Here is a 21,870-nt window from a genome sequence, read left to right as displayed (position 1 = left end):
AGTGCTGAAACTACCCATGGAGCTATATAATGTTTTATAGTAATCATGGAAACATTGCAGTATATCATCAGTTGTGGTTACTATCAAATTATCAGGCTTTCGAATTTGAAGTATTTTATTAGATGTGTTGTGCTGGCGCACTATAAATGCCAGTAGTTTTCTGGATTGATTCCCCAGTTCAAAATATGACTGACGTGTAAAGAATAGTTTACGTTTAGATTTGGTATCCATATATTGAGTATATAATCTATAGGAGTTCAAACACTCAATTCTATTTTCATTCGTCTGGTTAGCTATACACGTTGCCTCCGAATCCCTGAGGCGCCACTCCATTTCATCATCCTCCCTTGATGTTGTCCGCTTAATGTAAGAAATTGTAGAGGACAAACATCCCCTTAAATATGCCTTAAGGGCATCCCAGAACAAATTAATATTCTGTTTTTCAGAGTGAGACGAAATGAAGCAGTCCAGCTGGTCCAGAGTCCTGTCATTGGGGCCTATCAATTTCAGCTAAAATGGGTTTAGCTTCCAAAATATACTGTGACTTGCCTGGCCGAATCTGAGTTTAAGTATTATTGGACTATGGTCTGAAATACCCCTGTTCCCATGCTCCACATCCCCATCACTAGGTTACTGGAACCAAATATATAGTCTAAACGGGATAAAGTACGTCTAATGGACAGGTATATTCTCTAACCTCAGGATGACGCATCCTCCACAGATTCACCCAACCGCTACCCTTCATGTGTAATGATAACGGGGATGGAGAGGGAGTGGCCCCGGAGACCCCATGATTCAGTCTAAGTCTATCGAGACAATTATCCATAACAGGATTAAAATCTCCCATGCACATGACTAATGCATCCGGATAGTTTAGGGCAAAGCTTACTGCCTTTTTAATAACTGACACATTGGCCGGGGGTGGGTTATAAACCCACATTATTACGTAGTTTTTCATATTTACTGATGCATGCACAAAAACAAAACGTCCCCCAGGGTCTTTCCGAGCTTCTTTAACCTATCATCTAAAGTCCCTGTGGATTACCAAGGACACCCCTCTAGAGTAACTAGTATGAAATGCAGGTATAGACCATTGTACCCATGGTTTCTGCACACAACGGGCCGAATCCCTGGTCAGATGTGTCTCAACCACGGCCACAATGTGAGGGCGGTAACGTTTAATCTGGGAAAAAAACTTAACTCTCTTTCGGGGGGATCGGAGGCCTCTAACATTCCAGGTCATACATATTACTTAAGATCCCATGTTCCCTTATCCAGATATGATATACAGTTGTGGCCAAAAGTATTGACACCCCTGCAATTCTGTCAGATAATACTCAGTTTCTTCCGGAAAATGATTGCAAACACAAATTCTTTGGTATTATTATCTTCATTTAATTTGTCTTAAATGAAAAAAACACAAAAAGAATTGTCCTAAAGCCAAATTCGATATAATTCCACACCAAACATAAAAAAGAGGGTGGACAAAAGTATTGGCATTGCTCGAAAAATCATGTAATGCTTCTCTAATTTGTGTAATTAACAGCACCTGTAACTTAGCTGTGGCACCTAACAGGTGTTGGCAATAACTAAATTACACTTGCAGCCAGTTGACATGGATTAAAGTTGACTCAACCTCTGTCCTGTATCCTTGTGTGTACCACATTGAGCATGGAGAAAAGAAAGAAGACCAAAGAACTGTCTGAGGAGTTGAGAAACCAAATTGTGAGGAAGCATGAGCAATCTCAAGGCTACACGTCCAACTCCAAAGACCTGAATGTTTCTGTGTCTACCGTGCGCAGTGTCATTAAGAAGTTTAAAGCCCATGGCACTGTGGCTAACCTCCCTAGATGTGGACGGAAAAGAAAAATTGACAAGAGATTTCAACGCAAGATTGTGCGGATGTTGGATAAAGAACCTCGACTAACATCCAAACAAGTTCAAGCTGCCCTGCAGTCCAAGGGTACAACAGTGTCAACCCGTACTATCCGTCGGCGTCTGAATGAAAAGGGACTGTATGGTAGGAGACCCAGGAAGACCCCACTTCTTACACAGAGACATAAAAAACCCAGGCTGGAGTTTGCCAAAACTTACCTGAAAAAGCCTAAAACGTTTTGGAAGAATGTTCTCTGGTCAGATGAGACAAAAGAAGAGCTTTTTGGGCAAAGGCATCAACATAGAGTTTACAAGAGAAAAAAAAAGAGGCAAAGAAAAGAACATGGTCCCTACAGTCAAACATGGCGGAGGTTCCATGATGTTTTGGGGTTGCTTTGCTGCCTCTGGCACTGGACTGCTTGACGTGTGCATGGCATTATGAAGTCTGAAGACTACCAACAAATTTTGCAGCATAATGTAGGGCCCAGTGTGAGAAAGCTGGGTCTCCCTCAGAGGTCATGGGTCTTCCAGCAGGACAATGACCCAAAACACACTTCAAAAAGCACTAGAAAATGGTTTGAGAGAAAGCACTGGAGACTTCTAAGGTGGCCAGCAATGAGTCCCGACCTGAATCCCAGAGAACACCTGTGGAGAGATCTAAAAATGGCAGTTTGGAGAAGGCACCCTTCAAATATCAGGGACCTGGAGCAGTTTGCCAAAGAAGAATGGTCTAAAATTCCAGCAGAGCATTGTAAGAAACTCATTGATGGTTACCGGAAGTGGTTGGTCGCAGTTATTTTGGCTAAAGGTTGTGCAACCAAGTATTAGGCTGAGGGTGCCAATACTTTTGTCTGGCCCATTTTTGGAATTTTGTGTGAAATGATCAATGTTTTGCTTCATTCTCTTTTGTGTTTTTTCATTTAAGACAAATTAAATGAAGATAATACCAAAGAATGTGTTTGCAATCATTTTCAGGAAGAAACTAAGTATTATCTGACAGAATTGCAGGGTTGTCAATACTTTTGGCCACAACTGTACATTGTCACACATAATAAACCTTAGAGATAGCATAATTGATGTTCTGGCAGCATCTATATAAACCTTAACCAACAATACTGAAACAAGAAAAAACAAAGCAAGATTCAAATAGGAGCACAATCTCACGCTCCTGTTGCAGTCCCAAAAAGAGGGTACCCTCACTGAACAGTGTCCGGTATTGATGTTATATTGGACGCTGGCGGAAAGAGCTCCTATCCTTACAGATATCAAGAAGTTCCATTTCCCCATACACCCGTGTAGGGACGACAGTAGATAAATCAGGGTAACTTTCCATTCGCTCACGTGTGGGACCGCAGCCACTCCACGGCCTCCGCTGGGGTTGTACAAAATATGGAGGAGCCTTCATAAACAATTTGAAGTCGAGCTGGGTAAGTCATTAAATATAGAATAATCCTTTCTCTGAGTTGTTTCTTGATCTCCATAAATTGAGCCCGCTGCTTCTGCAGCTCTATAGAAAAATCTGGAAAAATTTAAATTGTGTCGTTATTGCATTTAATGGGACTTTTTTGCCTTGCCATACGGAGGATAGTGTCTCTGTCTCTGCAACTGAGGAGGCATGCCAAAAAGGGTCGTGGCGGACTACCCAGGGGGAAGAGATTTTGTAGGTACCATATGAGCCCCTTACACGAAAAAAGTTGTAGAAAATTCACCTCCCAACGTGTCTCCGAGTCATCCTTCCAAGAATTGCTCCGGTCGCTGACCTTCCGAGTGTTCTGGTAATCCAATAATTCGGATGTTGTTCCGACGCATTCTGTTCTCTAGGTCGTCCGCTTTTTGCCTCCAGACATTTATGGAGCCAGCTACCTTTGACAACTTAGTTTCCATAGGTGCAAGATTATCTTCCAGGCTGAATACTCTGGTTTCGACCTCCGTGATGCGCCCCCTCATGGAGGCTTGCATGTCCTGCCGAAAGACGCCCCATTTTCCCCGACAAGGATGTTCTAGTTGGCTTGCATTAATTGTTCAGATGCATGTTTTAGGGTCAGATCTTCTTGATCGACACCCTCTTCGCAGTCAGAAGCGCGGGTTTTTACGTTCATCTGCAGCTTTAACACTTGATGCAGTATTTCTGTGGGACCTTGAGTTATCTGAGGGGTCAGGTCTTGCAAACTCCTTTAGCTTTTCAGCCGCCCCTGAGCTCTTTGATCGGTTCATAATTAACGTTTATGAGAAACAGCTAGCTGGTCAAGTATATTTTCCCCCCTTTCCCTGCTTGTAGCAGCATTTTTTGTAGAGTGGAAGCACTGATTTCTTGGCTTAATGATGCGAAGTAATACAGCCAGTTTTGTTTGGTCTGCTGTGCAGATCCCTTCCAGATATGATATAGTGCACTGTCAGCAAGCTGTTACAGCCTCTATAACTCCAGCCATGGGGAGCAGGGAGAAATGAAAGTGAAAGGAAAGCATAAAGATGCCAGCACTGGGTCTAACAAGCTACTTCACAAGCAGTTGTTGTACCCACTGCGACTTGAGTTTCTGTGCAATGAAAGCTTACTATAAGGGTGTGTGCAGACGCTGCGGAATCCGCTGCAGATTAATCCGCACGGATTTTGCAAAAACCGCAGATAAACCGCAAGGTCAAAAGACCTGCGGATTATCTGCGGTTTTGCCTGCGGTTTGGTCCTGCGGATTCATCATCTCCACAATGGTGGAGATAGGAACCCGCTGTGGATTCCGCAGAAAGAATTGACATGTCACTTCTTTCTGCGGTTTCAAAACCGCATCAAATCCGTACGGATTTTTCCGCAACGTCTACACAGCGTTTTTTTTTACCATTCATTTGAATGGTACTGTACACCGCAGCTAAAACTGCTGCGGGTCTGCAGCGGCCAAATCCGCTGCGGAAACGCAGCGGAATCCGCAGCGTGTGCACATACCCTAAGAGTTCCACAACAAACCCCGATATGTGGCCTGAAGTAGTGCGTTGTCAGCAGATTGCCGCGGAAACCACGGTCTCAGTCCCAAGCAGCAGAGATAAAAGTAAGAGCGCTGAATTAATATATAATGGCGGGCGCCAGCAGGCGATGTATATCTCTAATGGGGAAACGCGGGGCTCATTTCTCAGAGCTCACACCGCGTGTTCCTCCCTGTGTACCTCCGTGAGTCCGATGTACCGTTTGGTCAGCCGTGCCTGAAGAGGATTCTTCCGTGCTGTGCATCCAACTTCTATGGTGTGCAGGAGAAATGGCCGCCGTCCCTTGCTGGCTCAGTTTCCCGCCCGGATTTTCCCGGATCCACACCGACCGGAGCTGCACACCGCACCTCCTCAGAAACTGGAGATCTCCAGGAGCCCAGGGGGTCACACTATCACCGAGGTAAAGCCCCCGTTACACACTGCGATATCGCTAGGAATATCGCTGTAAAGTCACCGATTTTGTGACGTTACAGCGATATTACTAGCGATATCGCTGCATGTGATACTTACCTCCGACCGGCTCCCCCGCTGGTTATCGCTGATCGCGCAAGAAGCTCCTGGACCATTCCTCGTCGGTCACTTCCTGCTGGGCTTCCTGTGGCGCCGACAAGCGACGTGTGGAGCCGGGCGGGAGGACGCAGGATCGCCGCGTCTGACAGGTAAGTAGCGACCCCCGACCCCTGCGATGTCGCTGGTGAGATTTGCCTGTGTGGCAGCTCACTAGCGACCACCTAGCGATGCACCAGCGATCCTGACCGCGTCATATCGCTAGTCGGGATCGCTGGTGCATCGCTAAGTGTAACAGTACCCTAAGTCACGTTTGGGTGGTGTAAATACCGGATTAAAGTCAGGATTTTGGAAGCTCTGCCTAAGCACGTCCTCTCAGCTCCACTACATCGCCATAGGTCCCCACTTAATTATTTTAATACACAGACTCAAAAACATGCAGCTCATAAATGCAGTCTGTTGGTTTTCTTAGAATCACTGCACCAACTGGTAAATTGTTTGACATGTGGTAATATAAGTTATACCAAAAACAGTCATTAATCTGGTTAGTCATATTAGACTGCTATTATTTTGAACACTACTGTGCATAAAATGATAAAAAGATTTTTCAGCAACAAGACACCTGATATGAGAGACACAAGTAGGACTTTCTTATTCTGTAGCCTGTATGTCCATATTAATTGTTTCGATGTGTCAATGTGGTGACAGATTCCCTTTAACCCCTTAGTGACAGAGCCACTTTTGACCTTAACCCCTTTCTGACCGCTGACAGGATAGTACGTCAGCGGTCAGGCTCCCCTGCTTTGAGGTGGGCTCCAGCGGTGAGCCCACCTCAAAGCCGCGACATGTCAGCTGTTATAAACAGCTGACATGTGCCCGCAATAGGCGCGAGCGGAATCGCCGTCCGCCCACGTCTATTAACTAGTTAAATCCCGCTGTCAAGCGCTGACAGCGGGCATTTAACTAGCGCTTCCGGCCGCCGGGCCGGAAGTGAGCTGAGCGCCACCCCCGTCACGTGATCGGGGGTCGGCAACGCGTTGCCTGGATAATCAGAGGTCTCAGAGACCTCTATGGTTGTTGCAGGCAGATCGCTTTCAAAGCACAGCTACATCTGCTACATATGGGCGATCTGCTCATCACCCATATGTAGCAGAGTCGATCGAATTGTGCATGCTTCAAGCCTCCTATGGAGGCTATTCAAGCATGCCAAAAGTAAAACAAAAAAAAAAAAAAATGTTTAAAAATAAAAAAAAATAAAAAAACCTAAAAAATTCAAATCACCCCCCTTTCGCCCCAATCAAAATAAAACTATTAAAAAAAAAATCACATATTAGGTATCGCCGCGTTCAGAATGGCCCGATCTATCAATAAAAAAAAAGCATTAACCCGATCGCTAAACGGCGTAGCGAGAAAAAAATTAAAAACGCCAGAATTACGTTTTTTGGGTCGCCACGACATTGCATTAAAATGCAATAACGGGCGATCAAAAGAACGTATCGGCACAAGTGTGGTATCATTAAAAACGTCACCTCGGCTCGCAAAAAATAAGCCCTCACCTGACCCTAGATCATGAAAGATGGAGACGTTACGGGTCCCGGAAAATTGAGCTTTTTTTTTTAAGCAAACTTTGGAATTTTTTTTCACCACTTAGATAAAAGACAACATAGACATGTTTGGTGTCTATGAACTCGTAATGACCTGGAGAATCATAATGGCAGGTCAGTTTTTGCATTTATTGAACCTAGCAAAAAAGCCAAGCAAAAAACAAGTGTGGGATTGCACTTTTTTGGCAATTTCACCGAATGTGGAATTTTTTTCCCGTTTTCGAGTGCACGACATGCTATGATGTCGTTCAAAAGTACAACTCGTCTCACAAAAAAATAAGCCCTCACATGGCCATGTTGACGGAAAAGTAAAAAAGTTATGGCTCTGGGAAGGAGGGGAGCAAAAAACGAAAACTCGAAAAAAGCTCAGGTCATGAAGGGGTTAATGACCAGGCTGAATTTCTTAAATTTGACCAGTGTCCCTTTATGTGGTAATAACTCTGGAACGCTTCAACGGATTCCAATGATTCTGAGACTGTTTTCTTGTCACATATTGTACTTCATAATATTGTAACATTTGTTTGATATGACTTGCATTTATTTGTGAAAATATTGGAAATTTGAATAAAATGTAAAAAAGTGTCAGAATTTTCAAACTTTTAATTCTTATGCCCTTAAATCAGAAAGTTATATTACACAAAACAGTTAACAAATAACATTTTCCACATGTCTACTTTTACGTCTGCATCATTTTTTAAACATTTTTTTTATTAAGAAGTTACAACGATTAAAAGTTGATAAGCAATTTCTTATTTTTGCAACAAAATTTACAAAACTATATTTTTTTTAGGGACCACATCACATTTAGTCCCAATTTTTTACTTTCACAAGGGTAACATAACAAAACGTACTTCAAAATTTGTTGTTCATTTTCTCCTGAGTATGCAGATACCCCGTATGTGGAGGAAAACTACTGTTTGGGCGCACGGCAGGGAAGCAGTGACTTTATGGAAAGCAGACTTTGATGGAATGGTGATGTCACAATTAAAGAGTCCCTGACATGTGAAAACAACAGAAACCCCCCCACAAGTGACCCCATTTTGTAAACTGGATCCCTCAAGGAATTAATCTAGCTGTGTAGTAAGTATTTTGAACCCATAGGTGTCTCACAGAATTTTATAACATTGAGACACAGTAAAAATGTATTCTTTGTATTTGCTGCAAATTTTTCAGATGCACAAGGGTTAGTAGGAGAAACTGGGCCCCACAATTTATTCGCAATTTCTCCCAAACGCGGTGCTGACCCATATGTTGTCAAAAATTACTGTTTGGACCATCTATACGAGATTGGTATGAGGAACTATCTATGATCTTTCGTATGGAAGAGCTGGCAGCTGAATGCTTTAACACACAAGATAAATTCAATGTGACTTGGTGTGAATGGATTGTATTCCGTAATTCCCCTAACTTCCAGAGGTTGTTCATTTGAAGCCACACAGGTTAAAAGGTGGTGTGGGATTTCCCCTTGCCCTGATCCCATCCCCACCCCTCCATCCACTCTCTCTTTTCGTCCCCCCTTTCTCTTCCCCCTTCCCTTATTCCTCCAATTTTCTCTTTTCTCCTTCTTTTGTCAATTCTAACTTTTCTTATACCAACCTTTTTTCTTCTTTTTACTTCCTTTCTTATATATATTGTTTCTATACTATCAAATATAGGTAAGATAGGTATTTCTGGACCCGCTCGTCTATATTACACGAGAAGTTCAATACTTATTCTATTCTATAAGATTACTAATAGCAAATATACTAGATATGCTTATCCATTTATGTGGTTCACAAAAACAAATATATGGATACTAGTATTAATATTAATAGAAACACAGAAGGGTCATGTCAATATGAAAAAGAAGATCTTGAAGTGGTACGATGTAATGTAATGCTTCTACTAGTTGTATATCATATTTCTTTAAACATGAACATTTAATGTTTGGCTTGTCTATACCCTTCAAGGTACTTATAGTGCTAACGGAACTTATTGTATATGATTATTGTACCTTCTGTAATTTAAAATACAAAACTCAATAAATAAGAGATTTAACAAAAAATTACTGTTTGGCCACATGTCAGGGCTGAGAAGGAAGGGGCTCTATTTGGTAAAATACTTTGCGGGCAGCAATTTCAAAGCGTCGAAGGTGCCAGAACAGCAGAAAAAAACAAAAGTGCCCCCATTCTAGAAACTGCACCTCTCAGTGAATTCATCTACAGCTGCAGTGACTATTTTGTAACATCCACACTAGGCTTGTTTTTCTAGAGATTTGCAAATCTGCCATTCTAGCACCCATACATTGTGTCCCCATACATTGTGCCCAGCTTATGCTTCTGGTGATACACATCAGTAAATTAAATGCCTTTTATCCATTACAATAATGTCTAACATGTGACCGCTTACTGTGGTTTAGACACAATGGGGCATCTGTATTTGGGAGAACAGAATTCACTGGATTTTATTTGAGGTGGCGGCAGCCATGTCGCTTTTCCAGAGTCTTTGTTCTACCAGTAACGTGGGAACCACCTATAGTTCCAGTGACAGATGACGGACCTCAGTGGGGGCTGTTTTTGCTAGGGATAAATAAGGATTTTCATTGGTAACATTTTGGGGTACATTATATTTTTCAATCTCTTCCAGAATAACGCTGAATCATATTCTTGTGTTCTACGCTGAGCACTTACCTCGAGGTTTCTGTGTAAATCCCACAAAAATGTGACTCAGACAAAACCCCCAACGGAACCACCCACCATAAGGCAGATGTGGAGACACTTTGTACTCTGTTTAGCATCTGCTCAGGAATATCCATCTTTTTAGGCGTGCACACATCTGTGGTCGACAACACTTGTGTGCTAAAAAGACGCCTAAAATGATAGGACACTGCTGGAACACAGACCAGTGCAAAGTGACTCCATCTGTCTCATAAGTGAGTGGTTCCGTCAGGGATATTGTCTAAATCGCGTTTTTGGGGAATTTACACAGAAACCTGGACATAATCATTCAGGGAAGAGCGCAGGATAAATGTGAGCTGAGCCTTATTCCAATTATTGGGAAGTAGAATGAACAAATAGAAAACAATACAATAGTAGTTTAGTTTTTGCGCAGTTTACAGTGCAGTACAAGTGATGAGGCACACAATTTTACTGTGATAGCAGTAAAACCTAAAAAAAAAAAAAAAAAACTATACAAATCTGGTATCTCTGTAATCACATCAACCCCAAGAATAAATCCGCCTCATCACTTGTACCGCACGGTGAACCACGCATATTTTTTTAATAAAGTAGTTATTTTTTGTTGCCATATTCTGAGAGCTGTAACTTTTTAGTTTATGGCGAATAGGGCTGTATGAGGGCTTATTTTTTTTGTGGGACGAGTTGATCTCTATGGCACTATTTCGGAGTACATAACATTTTTTGATCGCTTTTTCAGATTTTTCAGACACAGAATGAACAAAACCAGCAAATCAGTTATTGTTTTTATTTTTTTTGAGCCATTCACCGCACGGTAAAAGTGATAAGACCGATTTATTTGTCAGGTCGGTATGATTACAGTGATACTAGATATATAGTTTTTTTATGCTTTGCTCTTTTTTTACAGACTAAACAATATTTTTCAAAAATAAATTTGTTTCTGCATCATTATGAGAACTGTAACTTTTTAAATTTTTGCCGATATATACCATTTTTATACCATTTTTTTTACATATGACTTTTTGATCGCTTTTTATTTACTTTTTGTGAGTCATGATGAAAAAACAACATTTTTGGTATGTTTTTTATTTATTTTTTTCTACAGCGTTCACTAAAAGCAATAAATAATGTGTTAGTTTATAGAGCGGGTCGCTCCAGACGTGGCGATACCAACTACGTGTACATTTTTTTATCACAAACGTATTTTAGTGATTTGTGTGAACTTTTTTGTGGGTTTTTTTTTTTTTTTTTTTTACGTTTTTACTTTTTTTCCCCCTTTTTTACTTAGCCTCCCTGTGGGACATGTATAATTTTTATTTTGACCACTTGTCTCATACACTGCATTACTCATGGCTGTACCTGTGAGACTCAGCTTCTTGATGAATCTCACAGGCCACCATACCCTGGGATCATCACGACCTCAGGGTACCATGGGCCTGTGATTCTCTTGCGGGAATCCAATGGTTACTAAAGGGGACTTGTAACCCCCTTGCAACTACTTAAATACCAATCTCACTGTATTTAAGGGAGTAAATCGGCCCCCATCGGTCGCAAAACCTGCCGGGACCGATAGTGCAGGGTGTCAGCAGTCATGTACTGCTGACACCAACGGGAATCGCTGCAGCTCAGTGACGCTATTCCCTTATTCCCCATTGCCGTTTTAAAACAGTAGTGAGAGAATACGTACCCTTAACCATCGTTTTAATGCGTATTGGCGTTCGTTAAGTGACTAAAGGTCTAATGAAGGCACCAATGTGCGGTGTAAACACTACTGCCCTGATGTTACAATGCTGTATATAGGATGTGGATAGGTGATAAAAGTCTTTTCTAGGAAAACACCTTTAAAACAAAGTTTGAGTGTAAATATACATTAACTATCAGGAGCAAACTGACCGAAAAGACTGACCGCCTGGTAGGACAAAATCCAGGCGTAGTTCAGACAGATGGCATGGAATTGACCGCCAGAGATGAGGGCACACCGATAGAGATGTGAGGTGTTTCATCCTGAAAAAAAACAAATCACACACATAAATGTAAGGATAAATGTAAGGAGGTCGCTTCCAACTCTACGATTCTATGATTCTATGATCCGGATATGCCACAATGTGCAAAAACGTTGTGAAAGCAGCTTCAATGATGAACTACAGGCCATGGTAAAGGGATTTCTCACTAACAAAAGTACATTTTAATCAACAGATCTTTGAATAATAATAATTTCCACAATTGGATGTGTTTAATAAAACATTTCGGTGCTGATAATCTTATAACTATGCCCCTGCTATGTACTGTGGTGTAACGGCTGTGTCTGACCGTGCAGGAACATGGTCTGGTCATACCACATCTCCTGGGCAGGGGAAGGGTAGCAAAAGAATATACAGACAGGACAGGCTGAGTTCACACGTTGCATTTTTTTCGCGTTTCCGCGGCGGTTTTAACCGCGCGATTTTGCCGCGAAAACGCGAAAAATAAGCATCCCATGCATTCCTATGGGATTCCGCAATGCTGTGCTAATGCTGCGGTTTTTACCGCGGCGGAATCGCTTCGCGGTAAAAACCGCAGCATGCTCATTAATTTGCGGAATCGCGGCGATCCCGCACCCATAGGAATGCATTGTTCCGCTTACTTCCCGCATGTGGCTGTGCACACCATGCGGAAAGTAAGCAGAACAATTGCGGATGGTACCCACGGTCCGGAGGAGAGGAGACTGTCCTCCGGGCTTTGGGTACCATATCCCTGTAAAAAATAGAATTTAAAATAAAAAATATTGTTATTCTCACCCTCCGACGTCCCGCGCAGCCTTCCCGCTTCTCTTCACGCTCCGGTCCCAGTAGTCCTTTGCGAAAATGCTCGCGATGACGTCCGTTCTCGCGGGATCGCGAAGTCTCGCGGTCATTCGCGCGACGTCATCGTGAATTACCGCGAGACGTCGCGATCCCGCGAGAACTGACGTCATCGCGGGCATTTTCGCAAAGGATTACTGGGAACGGATGCGCGGGACGTCGGAGGGTGAGAATAACACCATTTTTTTTTTTTTTTTACATTCTATCTTTTACTACTGATGCCGCATAGGCGGCCTCAGTAGTAAAAAGTTGGTCACACTCGTCAAACACTATGTTTGACGAGTGTGACCAACCTGTCAATCAGTTCTCCAAGCGATGCTACAGATCGCTTGGAAAACGCTAGCATTCTGCAAGCTAATTACGCTTGCAAAATGCTAGTTTTTCCGCGGGAATTTAAAATGCGATTTTCCCGCGGACTGGAATTCTGGAATTCTCGCGGTAATTTCCGCGAGAGTTCCGGTACGTGTGCACTTAGCCTAAGGGATCACAAATCATTATTTTGAGGTAAAACATTGTTTTTGTGAGACAAAGCCCTTCCCTGCCTGTTTTAAAAAAATATTTTACCTCAAACCAAAGAATTATTTGCGATCCCATACTATCCTGTCTGTATCCTCTTTTTCTTCCTCCCCTGCCCAGGAGCTGTGGTATGCTCAGACCATGTTCCTGTACGGTCAGACACTGCCATTACACAGCAAGGGCACATTTATAAGATTATCTCAGCACAGGAACATTTGTTTTAAACCAGGGGTGGGGAATCTTTCTTCTGCCAAGGGCCACTTGGATATTTATACCATTCTTCAGGGGCTGTACAAACTCCGCCCACAAAATACATCCTGACTCTGGCACTGGTGTCAGGATGTAATCTTTCATTGCATGCGCTTCAGTGTTCATTGTGAACACTGCGTGTATGCTCACAGAGCAAGAAGAAATTAATGAGTTTGTGGCAATCAAAATACAGCTCCCTGCCCAAGAATGCGGTCCCTGAGAATCTGCCCGGGGGCCTGATAAAAGGTCATCGAGGGCCGTAAATGGCCCTGGGGCCTGAGGTTCCCCATCCCTGTTTTAAACGCATCCAATTGTGGAAGTTATTATTATTCCAAGATCTGTTAATTAAAATGTACTTCAGTTCATGGGAAAACCCTTTTAAGTCAAATCAGAATCAGAAGGGAAGATACATATAACTACTTTGTTTTTCTATAAAACATTTCCACAGTTTAGAATCCATTCGTAGGTTATCTGATTGCCGATACCTGCTACTGCGCAAGTGCAGCCAGCGCCATCTTGGAGGAAACAATTTTTTTTCCTCTGGCAAAATGGCGCCTGCGCAGTAGCATCTATCGCATTCAGAATTATGCCACTGCGCAGGTGACTATGGCGTCATTCTGAGGAAGAATTTTTTTTTTTATCAAGCAATTTATTTCACTAAATAAAATAAAAATATGGATATTATAAATGTGATCATGCTACAGCGCAGGTATGACGAGTGTAATTTTTTTTTTAAACCATAACTTCCAGTATGTAAAATAGGGGGCAGGTCAGTGAGGGATCAGTGACCTGTCAGAAGCCCATAAGGATGAATACCTAATCAGAGGACCACATGAAGACCCTCACAGGCCGCCCTGGAGCACGGGCATATCATTAACTGAAAATAAAGATTAAACAACAACCACAAGACGGATTTCTTCAACCCAGGTATGATTATAAGGCCGGGGTCACACTTGCGAGAAACTCACAAGAGTCTCGCGTCTCAATACCCGGCACTGCCGCCGGCACTCGGACAGGAGTGCTCAGCTCTATAGAAGTACATGCAGCCGCACATTCCGGTCCGAGTGCAAGTTTCTCGCAAGTGTGACCCCGGCCTAATTAGTATAGCGACGCCGATCTGAAGGTAACTGAGCTTAATACTACTGACCGGTTCCCTTTAAAAGGTTTGTCACTAGTGATGAGCGAACGTGCTCGGATAAGTCACGTGCTGAGCAGCGGGTACAAACCCCTTAGTTCGAGACCAGGAAACAGCCTTTTCTCAGGATAACATATGTGTGACCTTTGTGAAGAGCTGCAGCCTGGAAACATATGCTAGTGAACTGCCTGCCATACATATACATATTCCCATTAAAGTGTTAAACGAGTGACTTTGGTGTGCAGGAAAAATATGTTCAAGTCCCGGCGGCTGCACGTCTCATGGATGTTGGGTAATCTCTCCATGTGTTGTGTCTGTCGATTAGCCACGAGACATGCAGCCGCAGCAACTCGCATATATTTTACAAGCACACCGAAGTCTCTCGCACAACACCTTAGTGGAGCACGTTCGCTCTTCACTAAGGCTATGTGCACACGCTGCGGATTCGCCTGCGGGTTTTTCCGCGCGGAACCGCAGGTAACGTGACCAGCGGTTTCACACCTCTACTATGTTAAAGGTGTGAAACCGCAGCGGAATCCGCAGAAACAATTGGCATGCTGCGGTTTATAAACCGCGGAAAAAACCGCAGTGTGAGCACAGCGGTTTTTAAAACCCATAGGGTAACATGGTACTGTACCATGTCTGCGGGACTGCTGCAGATCCGCAGGGCCAAAAACGCTGCGGAACCACAGCAGAATCAGCAGCATGTGCACATAGCCTCATTGTCACCTTTCAGACAACGGTTGCCCTGGCTTAAGTTTGTTTCAAGCGATTGTCTTGTTTAAAGGGAATCTGTCACCTATTTTTGGGCTTATAAGCTGCCGGCACAGCCATCAGGGGCTTATCTGCAGCATTCTGTAATGTTGTAGATAAGCCCCCAATGTAACCTGAAAGAGAAGAAAAATGAGTTATATTATACTCACCCTGGGGTGTTTGGGTCCAGTTTTGGTCCGATGGGTGTCGCGGTCCGGTGCCTCCTATCTTTATACGGTGACATCCTCTTCTTTGCTTCCCGTCCCGGCTGTTGAGGGCAGAGTACTGCAGTGCGCCTCCGCCGGGAAGCTAAGAAGAGGATGTCACCGTTAGAAGATGGGAGGCACCGGACCGCGACACCCATCGGACCCGGACCGCCCCTGGGTGAGTATAATATAACTCATTTTTCTTCTCTTTCAGGTTACATTGGGGGCTTATCTACAACTTTACAGAATGCTGCAGATAAACCCCTGATGGCGGTGACAGATTCCCTTTAAAATGAGGTCTGCAATTACTCTGTGTGACTGCAGACACCTGAATAGACCAGGTGAGGGCAGTATAGCGAGGCTTGTTACTTGTAACTGCCGCCGAACAGGGGCCAAACCTTGTCACGGTCAATAACGCCCACAATGGAACAGCAGCTATAAAGGGTGACCCCGGAGAGCAGGAAAGAGACCATCACCCACAATGCACTGCTGCATGACTGGATTGCACGGATCACCAACCCCGCTATAACGCGACAGGAGCAGGACACAGCACATCACAGCCACCTACATAGCAGCGCGCTCCCCTTCGCCGTGAGGACCTCGTTACGTCATCAGAGCACGTGACCAATCACCTGACTTCAAGTCACGTGCGGCGCGGCCCGCCCCCCAACTCTATTTGCTTGGTGACGCCGGTTTGCTGCGGTACTGTCAGTGTGCACGTGTGGGAGAGAGTGAGGGAACCAAGCAGGGCTGTGCAAATGAGGAGAGGGTGGTGTCTGAGGTGATTTGTAACGTGAAGGTGGAGCTTTCTGGCGCCAAGATAAGGGCTGCTGTGTGTATAAGCGGTATGTGGCGTATTACTGCAGGACTGGCACGCGAATCTCACAGGGGTCAACAGGACGGATGAGGGCCCCTGAGGGAGCCTACATGTATGGCATGGCCTGGGCATGCTTGTGTGGAGCTGTAATGCATTGCCAGCATCTATGCCTGTAGATGGCAGCCATTCGGATGTATTATTTAAGAGCAGTCTTGGATTCTTTGGCCTTGGGCATTTTCTTGCCTTCTACATATTCATTTTGTGTCCTTCTGCTCTATTATTAAGTGCTGGTTTGGGTTGCATTATTTGTTGGTGTATTTATTATCCCTGGCATTTTTGTGAAATTTCCCCGTTTCATTTTAATCATTGTTCATATTAATATATTGATGTTATGAATTTATCGCCTATGCCTTTTTTCTGCATAAATCTAGGGCAGGAGTGGGTATGTTGTAATTAACAGAAGGTGGAAGTAATATTCTCTGGACTATTTTGTTATGTATAACATCTTAGCACTCATCCATAATGATTTTTTTGACACTGTGTATTCTCTCTGTTTCATAAACGCAGCGTTTTACAGTTCCAGCAAAGAAGATGGGGATTTATAGAGATCTCATGGTCACTGTGTGCTTTTTTTTTTTTATTTTTTCTTACTTTTTTACGTAAACTGACCTGCGATGGGTACACTTGGTTTTGTGTGTGTGGATTTTCCTCTTAGGCTGGGGTCGCACTTGTGTATGGCATCCTATGCGAGAGCATTGGATACGATATGCTAATGACCCTCAGCTCCTGCTCTGCTGTGGAGGAAGCAGAGATACTAATATCTCCTCCACTGTAGGCATATAGCGCACAGCACTCAGATAATATCCGAGTGATGTGCGCTGTGCCACTCGCACCCATATGCTTATATGGGTGCGAGTGCACCAAGTGTCGTTGACAATCACAGCATGCTGCAATTTCACTCGGTCGCTGAAAATGGCCAAGAAAAATAATGTTTATGGGAGCTGCCCCATACAGGGCTGTGGAGTCGGTAAGCCAAACCTGCGACTCCGACTCCGACTCCTCAATTTCCCTTACACCGACTCCAACTCCGACTCCATGACTCCGACTCCCACACATATTGCTTATATTTAAGTGAAAAATTTATTGTAGTACAATGTGAACCTCAGACATTTAATCATTTTTATGATCCAATAATCAAGATATTTAGATAGAACAGAATATATATTGGTGTACTACCCGGTTTTCATTCTTCTTGGTACAGATACGATAAGGATAGACAGATATGGATAAATGGATATATAGATAGAGCAGATTTCTAATCTGCTTTTGCTATTGAAAACATTATCTATGAGCTCAAAAACCTTTCAGGTGATGCGGTTTTTTAAAAAGATGATCAGCTTTTGCAGCTGAAAAACGTATCCTCAAAAAACACAGGAAAAACGCTGTGTGTGAATGTAGCCTTAGATCAGGAATAGAACAGCCATTTATAGGACATTTCATAACTTTCCCAAACTCCTATGAAAAAATATTCAGCACATCCTGCATTGAATTACTGTACCCAATTTATTATATATTTTCGGAGTCGGTCCATTTTAAACCGACTCCGACTCTCCGACTCCACAGCCCTGGCCCCATAGAGGAATACTGGTCCTTGTGCTATGCGATGTTTTATCACATAGTATTCTGCCTCTTCCTGATGGCTACAAATCCCAAGCGTTCTAATTATCAGCTTCTTAGATAATTGTATACTTTGTACTCCCACCACCAGGCTTCCGCAGATAATTTTAACTTGACTGCTTCTGCAACTGCAGAAAGACCAGGAGAAACTATGCAGTTTTCTTCCAAAAATCTTGTATTAGCTTACAATGAACAGTAGGTAAAAAGGAGTAATCTGTACAGGGGAGTACACATGCGTCTTGAGTAATGGCTGCTGTAGGAGGGACAGGACTGTAGTTGTGACCTGAATAACCACAATATCCATGCTCAGTCCTTCCCCTACAGAAAACTGTACTCTTCTCTCCAGCATACCTGTAGCTCCAGATTTAGCTTCCTCTGGGCACTTCCCAGGCGACAATGGCCCCTCTTTCAGGTGACCCCCAGCAATGGAGACACAGTCCAAGTTGACTTTAACACTTTCTTTACTGAGTACTTCACACGTTACATCCATGGTTGGTATAACGTGACATTCAATGGTTTCCTCATCTTTCCCTTTCTGTCAGTCCCTCTGTGGCAGTACATGCCCGGACCATCCTAGACTGCTCCCCAGTTCCTTCCTGGCCTCTCCATGATGACAATTCCTTCTGCTTGTTTCGCCTCAGACTCTAAATCAGTCACCAGGTTTGGTTGCCTCTGGTAAAGCATCCGGCCCGTCTTTACTGATCTCATTGAAGCTCCAACTTCCTTCATCTTAGCTGTCCATCCAACTCCTGCCCTAAAAGCATCTGCCCAGGCGATAAGTCGCCACATCTTTCCTGCACTGGCCCACTGCTATGACACACAGTGGCCGTGGGTAACGTGGGCTATAGCGCTTGAACGTTGCGTGGTTGCCAAGATGTCCGGGCCTATAGCCCATGTGAACACTAGCACACCCTGGCCCTGTCTGACCTAACTTTCTACAAGCTTCCCTCTTAGTACCCAGCATCCCCTCCTACAATTAACACTCTATAATCATCCTATCAGCTATATCTATAAGGGCCACTAGTATGCCCCCCATCTAGTGGCCCGCAACAGAATTACACTTATCTGTATCTATAGAAACTATATATGCTAAAGTGCCCTCCTCTATTGTCCCCCCAAAGAGGATGCTCTGACTGACCCTAACTGTATATGTATATTGGTCACACATATTATATTAAAGGAACACAAGGTAATAGAAAACAGTTCTCTACAGCAGGGGTCCCCAACCGCCGGTCCGCGGCCCAGCACCGGGCCGCTGCAGTGCCCTTGCCGGTCCGTGGACACAAGGGGAGCCAGGGGCGGTCAGTGGCGTGGCTGGGGCGGCGCGCAGCAGTTCTTAGCGGCAGCCAAGAGGGAATAGCAGGAGTGGAGCTGCAAGGACCCGTCCACTGCGTCCAGCTTCCTGCCCGCCGCCCGCGCTTCCTGTCTCTGACTGACACAGAGAGGAGAGCGCGGCCGCTGCTGTGTCAGAGCGAGGAAGCGCGGGTGATGCTGCGGACAGGTGAGAGGTGGTGTGTGTGTATATATAATGTGTGTGTGTGTGTTGGTCTGTGTTTGTGTAGCCTGGCCCGGGAGGAGATGGGGACATGAGGAGAAGACCGTGAGGGGAGTGATGGAGAGATGGCGGTGATGGGGTGCAGGCAATGATGGGGAGAAGGGAGTGATGGGGTGAAGGCAATGATGGGGTGAAGGCAGTGATGGGGAGAAGGGAGTGATGGGGTGAAGGCAATGATGGAGAGATGGCAGTGATGGGGAGTGATGGGGTGAAGGCAATGATGGAGAGATGGCAGTGATGGGGTGCAGGCAATGATGGGGAGAAGGGAGTGATGGGGTGAAGGCAGTGATGGGGTGAAGGCAGTGATGGGGAGAAGGGAGTGATGGGGTGAAGGCAATGATGGAGAGATGGCAGTGATGGGGAGAAGGGAGTGATGGGGTGAAGGCAATGATGGAGAGATGGCAGTGATGGGGTGAAGGCAATGATGGAGAGATGGCAGTGATGGGGAGAAGGGAGTGATGGGGAGATGGCAGTGATGGGGTGAAGGCAATGATGGAGAGATGGCAGTGATGGGGTGAAGGCAATGATGGGGAGAAGGGAGTGATGGGCTGAAGGCAATGATGGAGTGATGGGGAGAAGGGGGTGATGGAGCACTCATTCAAAACCTATGGTGAGTTGAGTCACATTATAAATGTTGTTTAATTATAAGTATGCACTGCTACACTACAACCGTGTCCATAGCCCCACCCCCTTATGACAAAAGCCCCACCCCTGCCACACCTCCATCCCCGCCCTGCCGGGCCATGGAAGAATGGTCTTGCTTGAAACCGGTCCCTGGTGCAAAAAAGGTTGGGGACCACTGCTCTACAGAATGGTAACACAGATATACTTGTTGCAATACCATAAGAGATAAGTGATAATACATATTTCTATATAGCAGTAGTGCAGGTATTTATCATAGACAGTATCAATTAGCAATATGTACATATTAACATACAAAGGGTAATCCAAGGAATGGAGGCAAGAAAGACATTACATCTCACCCCTTACACTGGCTAAACTGAAGAAGGGAGGAGCAACCTAATACAGAGCTCAACTATGGGAATGATATAGGGACAATCTTCACATAGTCTAATTTTACCTAGCAACAACAGGGAAATTTGCTGATTGGAGGGAAAAACTCACCGCAGAGAATATACATTACAGGTTCCCATTTATGCGACACAACGCTCCCCATCTGAAATCATCAGATTTTTAAGTCCTTATGCGACGTAAGGAGTCGACTCTGTCCCTTGACGTCGTGAAACCTGCAATGAGAGGAGAGAAGGAAAAACAATGCAACAATAATGCAGTAATCAAGCCCATACTTGCAGGAAAATGTAGTCCTTGAATGAAAAAAATAGAAAAATGAGTCCAATAGAAAACCCATCTTCGGATTGGGGAAGCCGCAACATGCCAACTCTTCCACCAACACAACAGTAGAAGTTCAGTCCACAAGGGGAAGTTCAAAGTTCAGTTGGACGCTGATATTCCTGAGTCCTAGCAAGGCAGTATTATGCGAAGGTATGCTCCCCGCCGTGGCAGAGTCCAGCGACAAACTTAAGTTCATGTGACTACTACTTGAAAGAACCAGCAGATAAAGAACCTGAAATGGATGTCAGTAGGCACAATGGCTGACCAGCTGGAAGGATGTCCAGGGTGATGAGATCTCAGCTTCTGTACTGGCACCTTGGACAAACAACTTGTAATGCAGGTTGGCTTGAGATCCTTCCTAGACTCTGGTTCTCTTGGCTCAAGTTCCTTAACAAGTTCACAGGGTGATGCTAAGCAAGTGAATGTTTTTCCATTCTACATGACGGCACCACGAGAGAGGGGATCCGCCCAATAAGGACAGGAAACCTTCAAGATAAAATGGGCGGCTCCTCTCTCCGCATCAGTTGGTTTCCTGTCCTCGATGGGGAACCCTCAAGATGAAAACCTCTTGAAGATTCTGGAAGGAAGAAGAGGATGCGTGGGTCGGGTGATTACTGGCAGGCACCGGTCTGCTACACCCGTCACCAGGTACCGGTAGTCGCCTCGGGGGCCATATATTCCTATGCCCCCCCCCCGAGCGAGTGCATAGCCACAGCCCGTGAGGCAATTGCCCGGGTGAAGTTTGATGCCTCGGCGACCACATTGGGTGTACCCTCCCAGATGCCGACATACCCCATAGGAGTCCACGGAGGCCACTTTTGTGCTCCCTCCCTGTTGACGTGTGGTGGCCATGCAGCCCGTGATGCACATCGGTGCCCGGGCAGAGGTAAGGCTAGTTTCACACTAGCATTTCTGCCGTCTGCGCATGGCCGCCGATAAGCCCTGCCCCCTGCCGTGCCCCCTCCTGACATCACCGCCTATTATCGCACATGGCCGCATGCGATCTGCGCACCCTATCTTTAATATAGGGTGCGCTGACCGTGCGCTAGTAGGATTTTTGAGTGCGCTGCGCACTTTTGAAGGTGCGCCGAGCACGCCAAAATGCAACATGCGTTCGGCGCACCTACAAAAGTGC

General features: G+C 44.7%; 1 protein-coding gene across 8 annotated transcripts in view; it reads right to left on the bottom strand.

Annotated features, from left to right (window-relative positions):
• Positions 1-16,069, bottom strand: part of OGG1 (8-oxoguanine DNA glycosylase) — a 38,129-nt gene extending 22,060 nt beyond the window's left edge. For 2 of the 8 annotated variants that reach the window (XM_073573074.1, XM_073573057.1), the window contains exons 1-2: positions 15,298-15,407; positions 11,528-11,638 (exon numbers count right to left, since the gene is read on the bottom strand). In XM_073573074.1, the coding sequence (XP_073429175.1) occupies positions 11,528-11,638; positions 15,298-15,371 (185 nt within the window). In that variant the 5' untranslated portion in view covers positions 15,372-15,407. Of the gene's footprint in view, positions 1-11,527; positions 11,639-14,386; positions 14,419-15,173; positions 15,224-15,297; positions 15,408-15,731 lie in introns of those variants that run through there. The other 6 variants (XM_073573092.1, XM_073573083.1, XM_073573109.1 and 3 more) reach the window with 6 other exon arrangements.
• Positions 16,070-21,870: the final 5,801 nt, after the last annotated feature.

Source organism: Dendrobates tinctorius, unplaced genomic scaffold (genome assembly GCF_039654945.1).
Source record: "Dendrobates tinctorius isolate UK_male_01 unplaced genomic scaffold, ASM3965494v1 ptg000007l, whole genome shotgun sequence".
Taxonomy (NCBI): domain Eukaryota; kingdom Metazoa; phylum Chordata; class Amphibia; order Anura; family Dendrobatidae; genus Dendrobates; species Dendrobates tinctorius.
The sequence above is the reverse complement of the archived record's forward strand: the minus strand, read 5'-3'. Positions and strand labels throughout refer to the sequence as shown.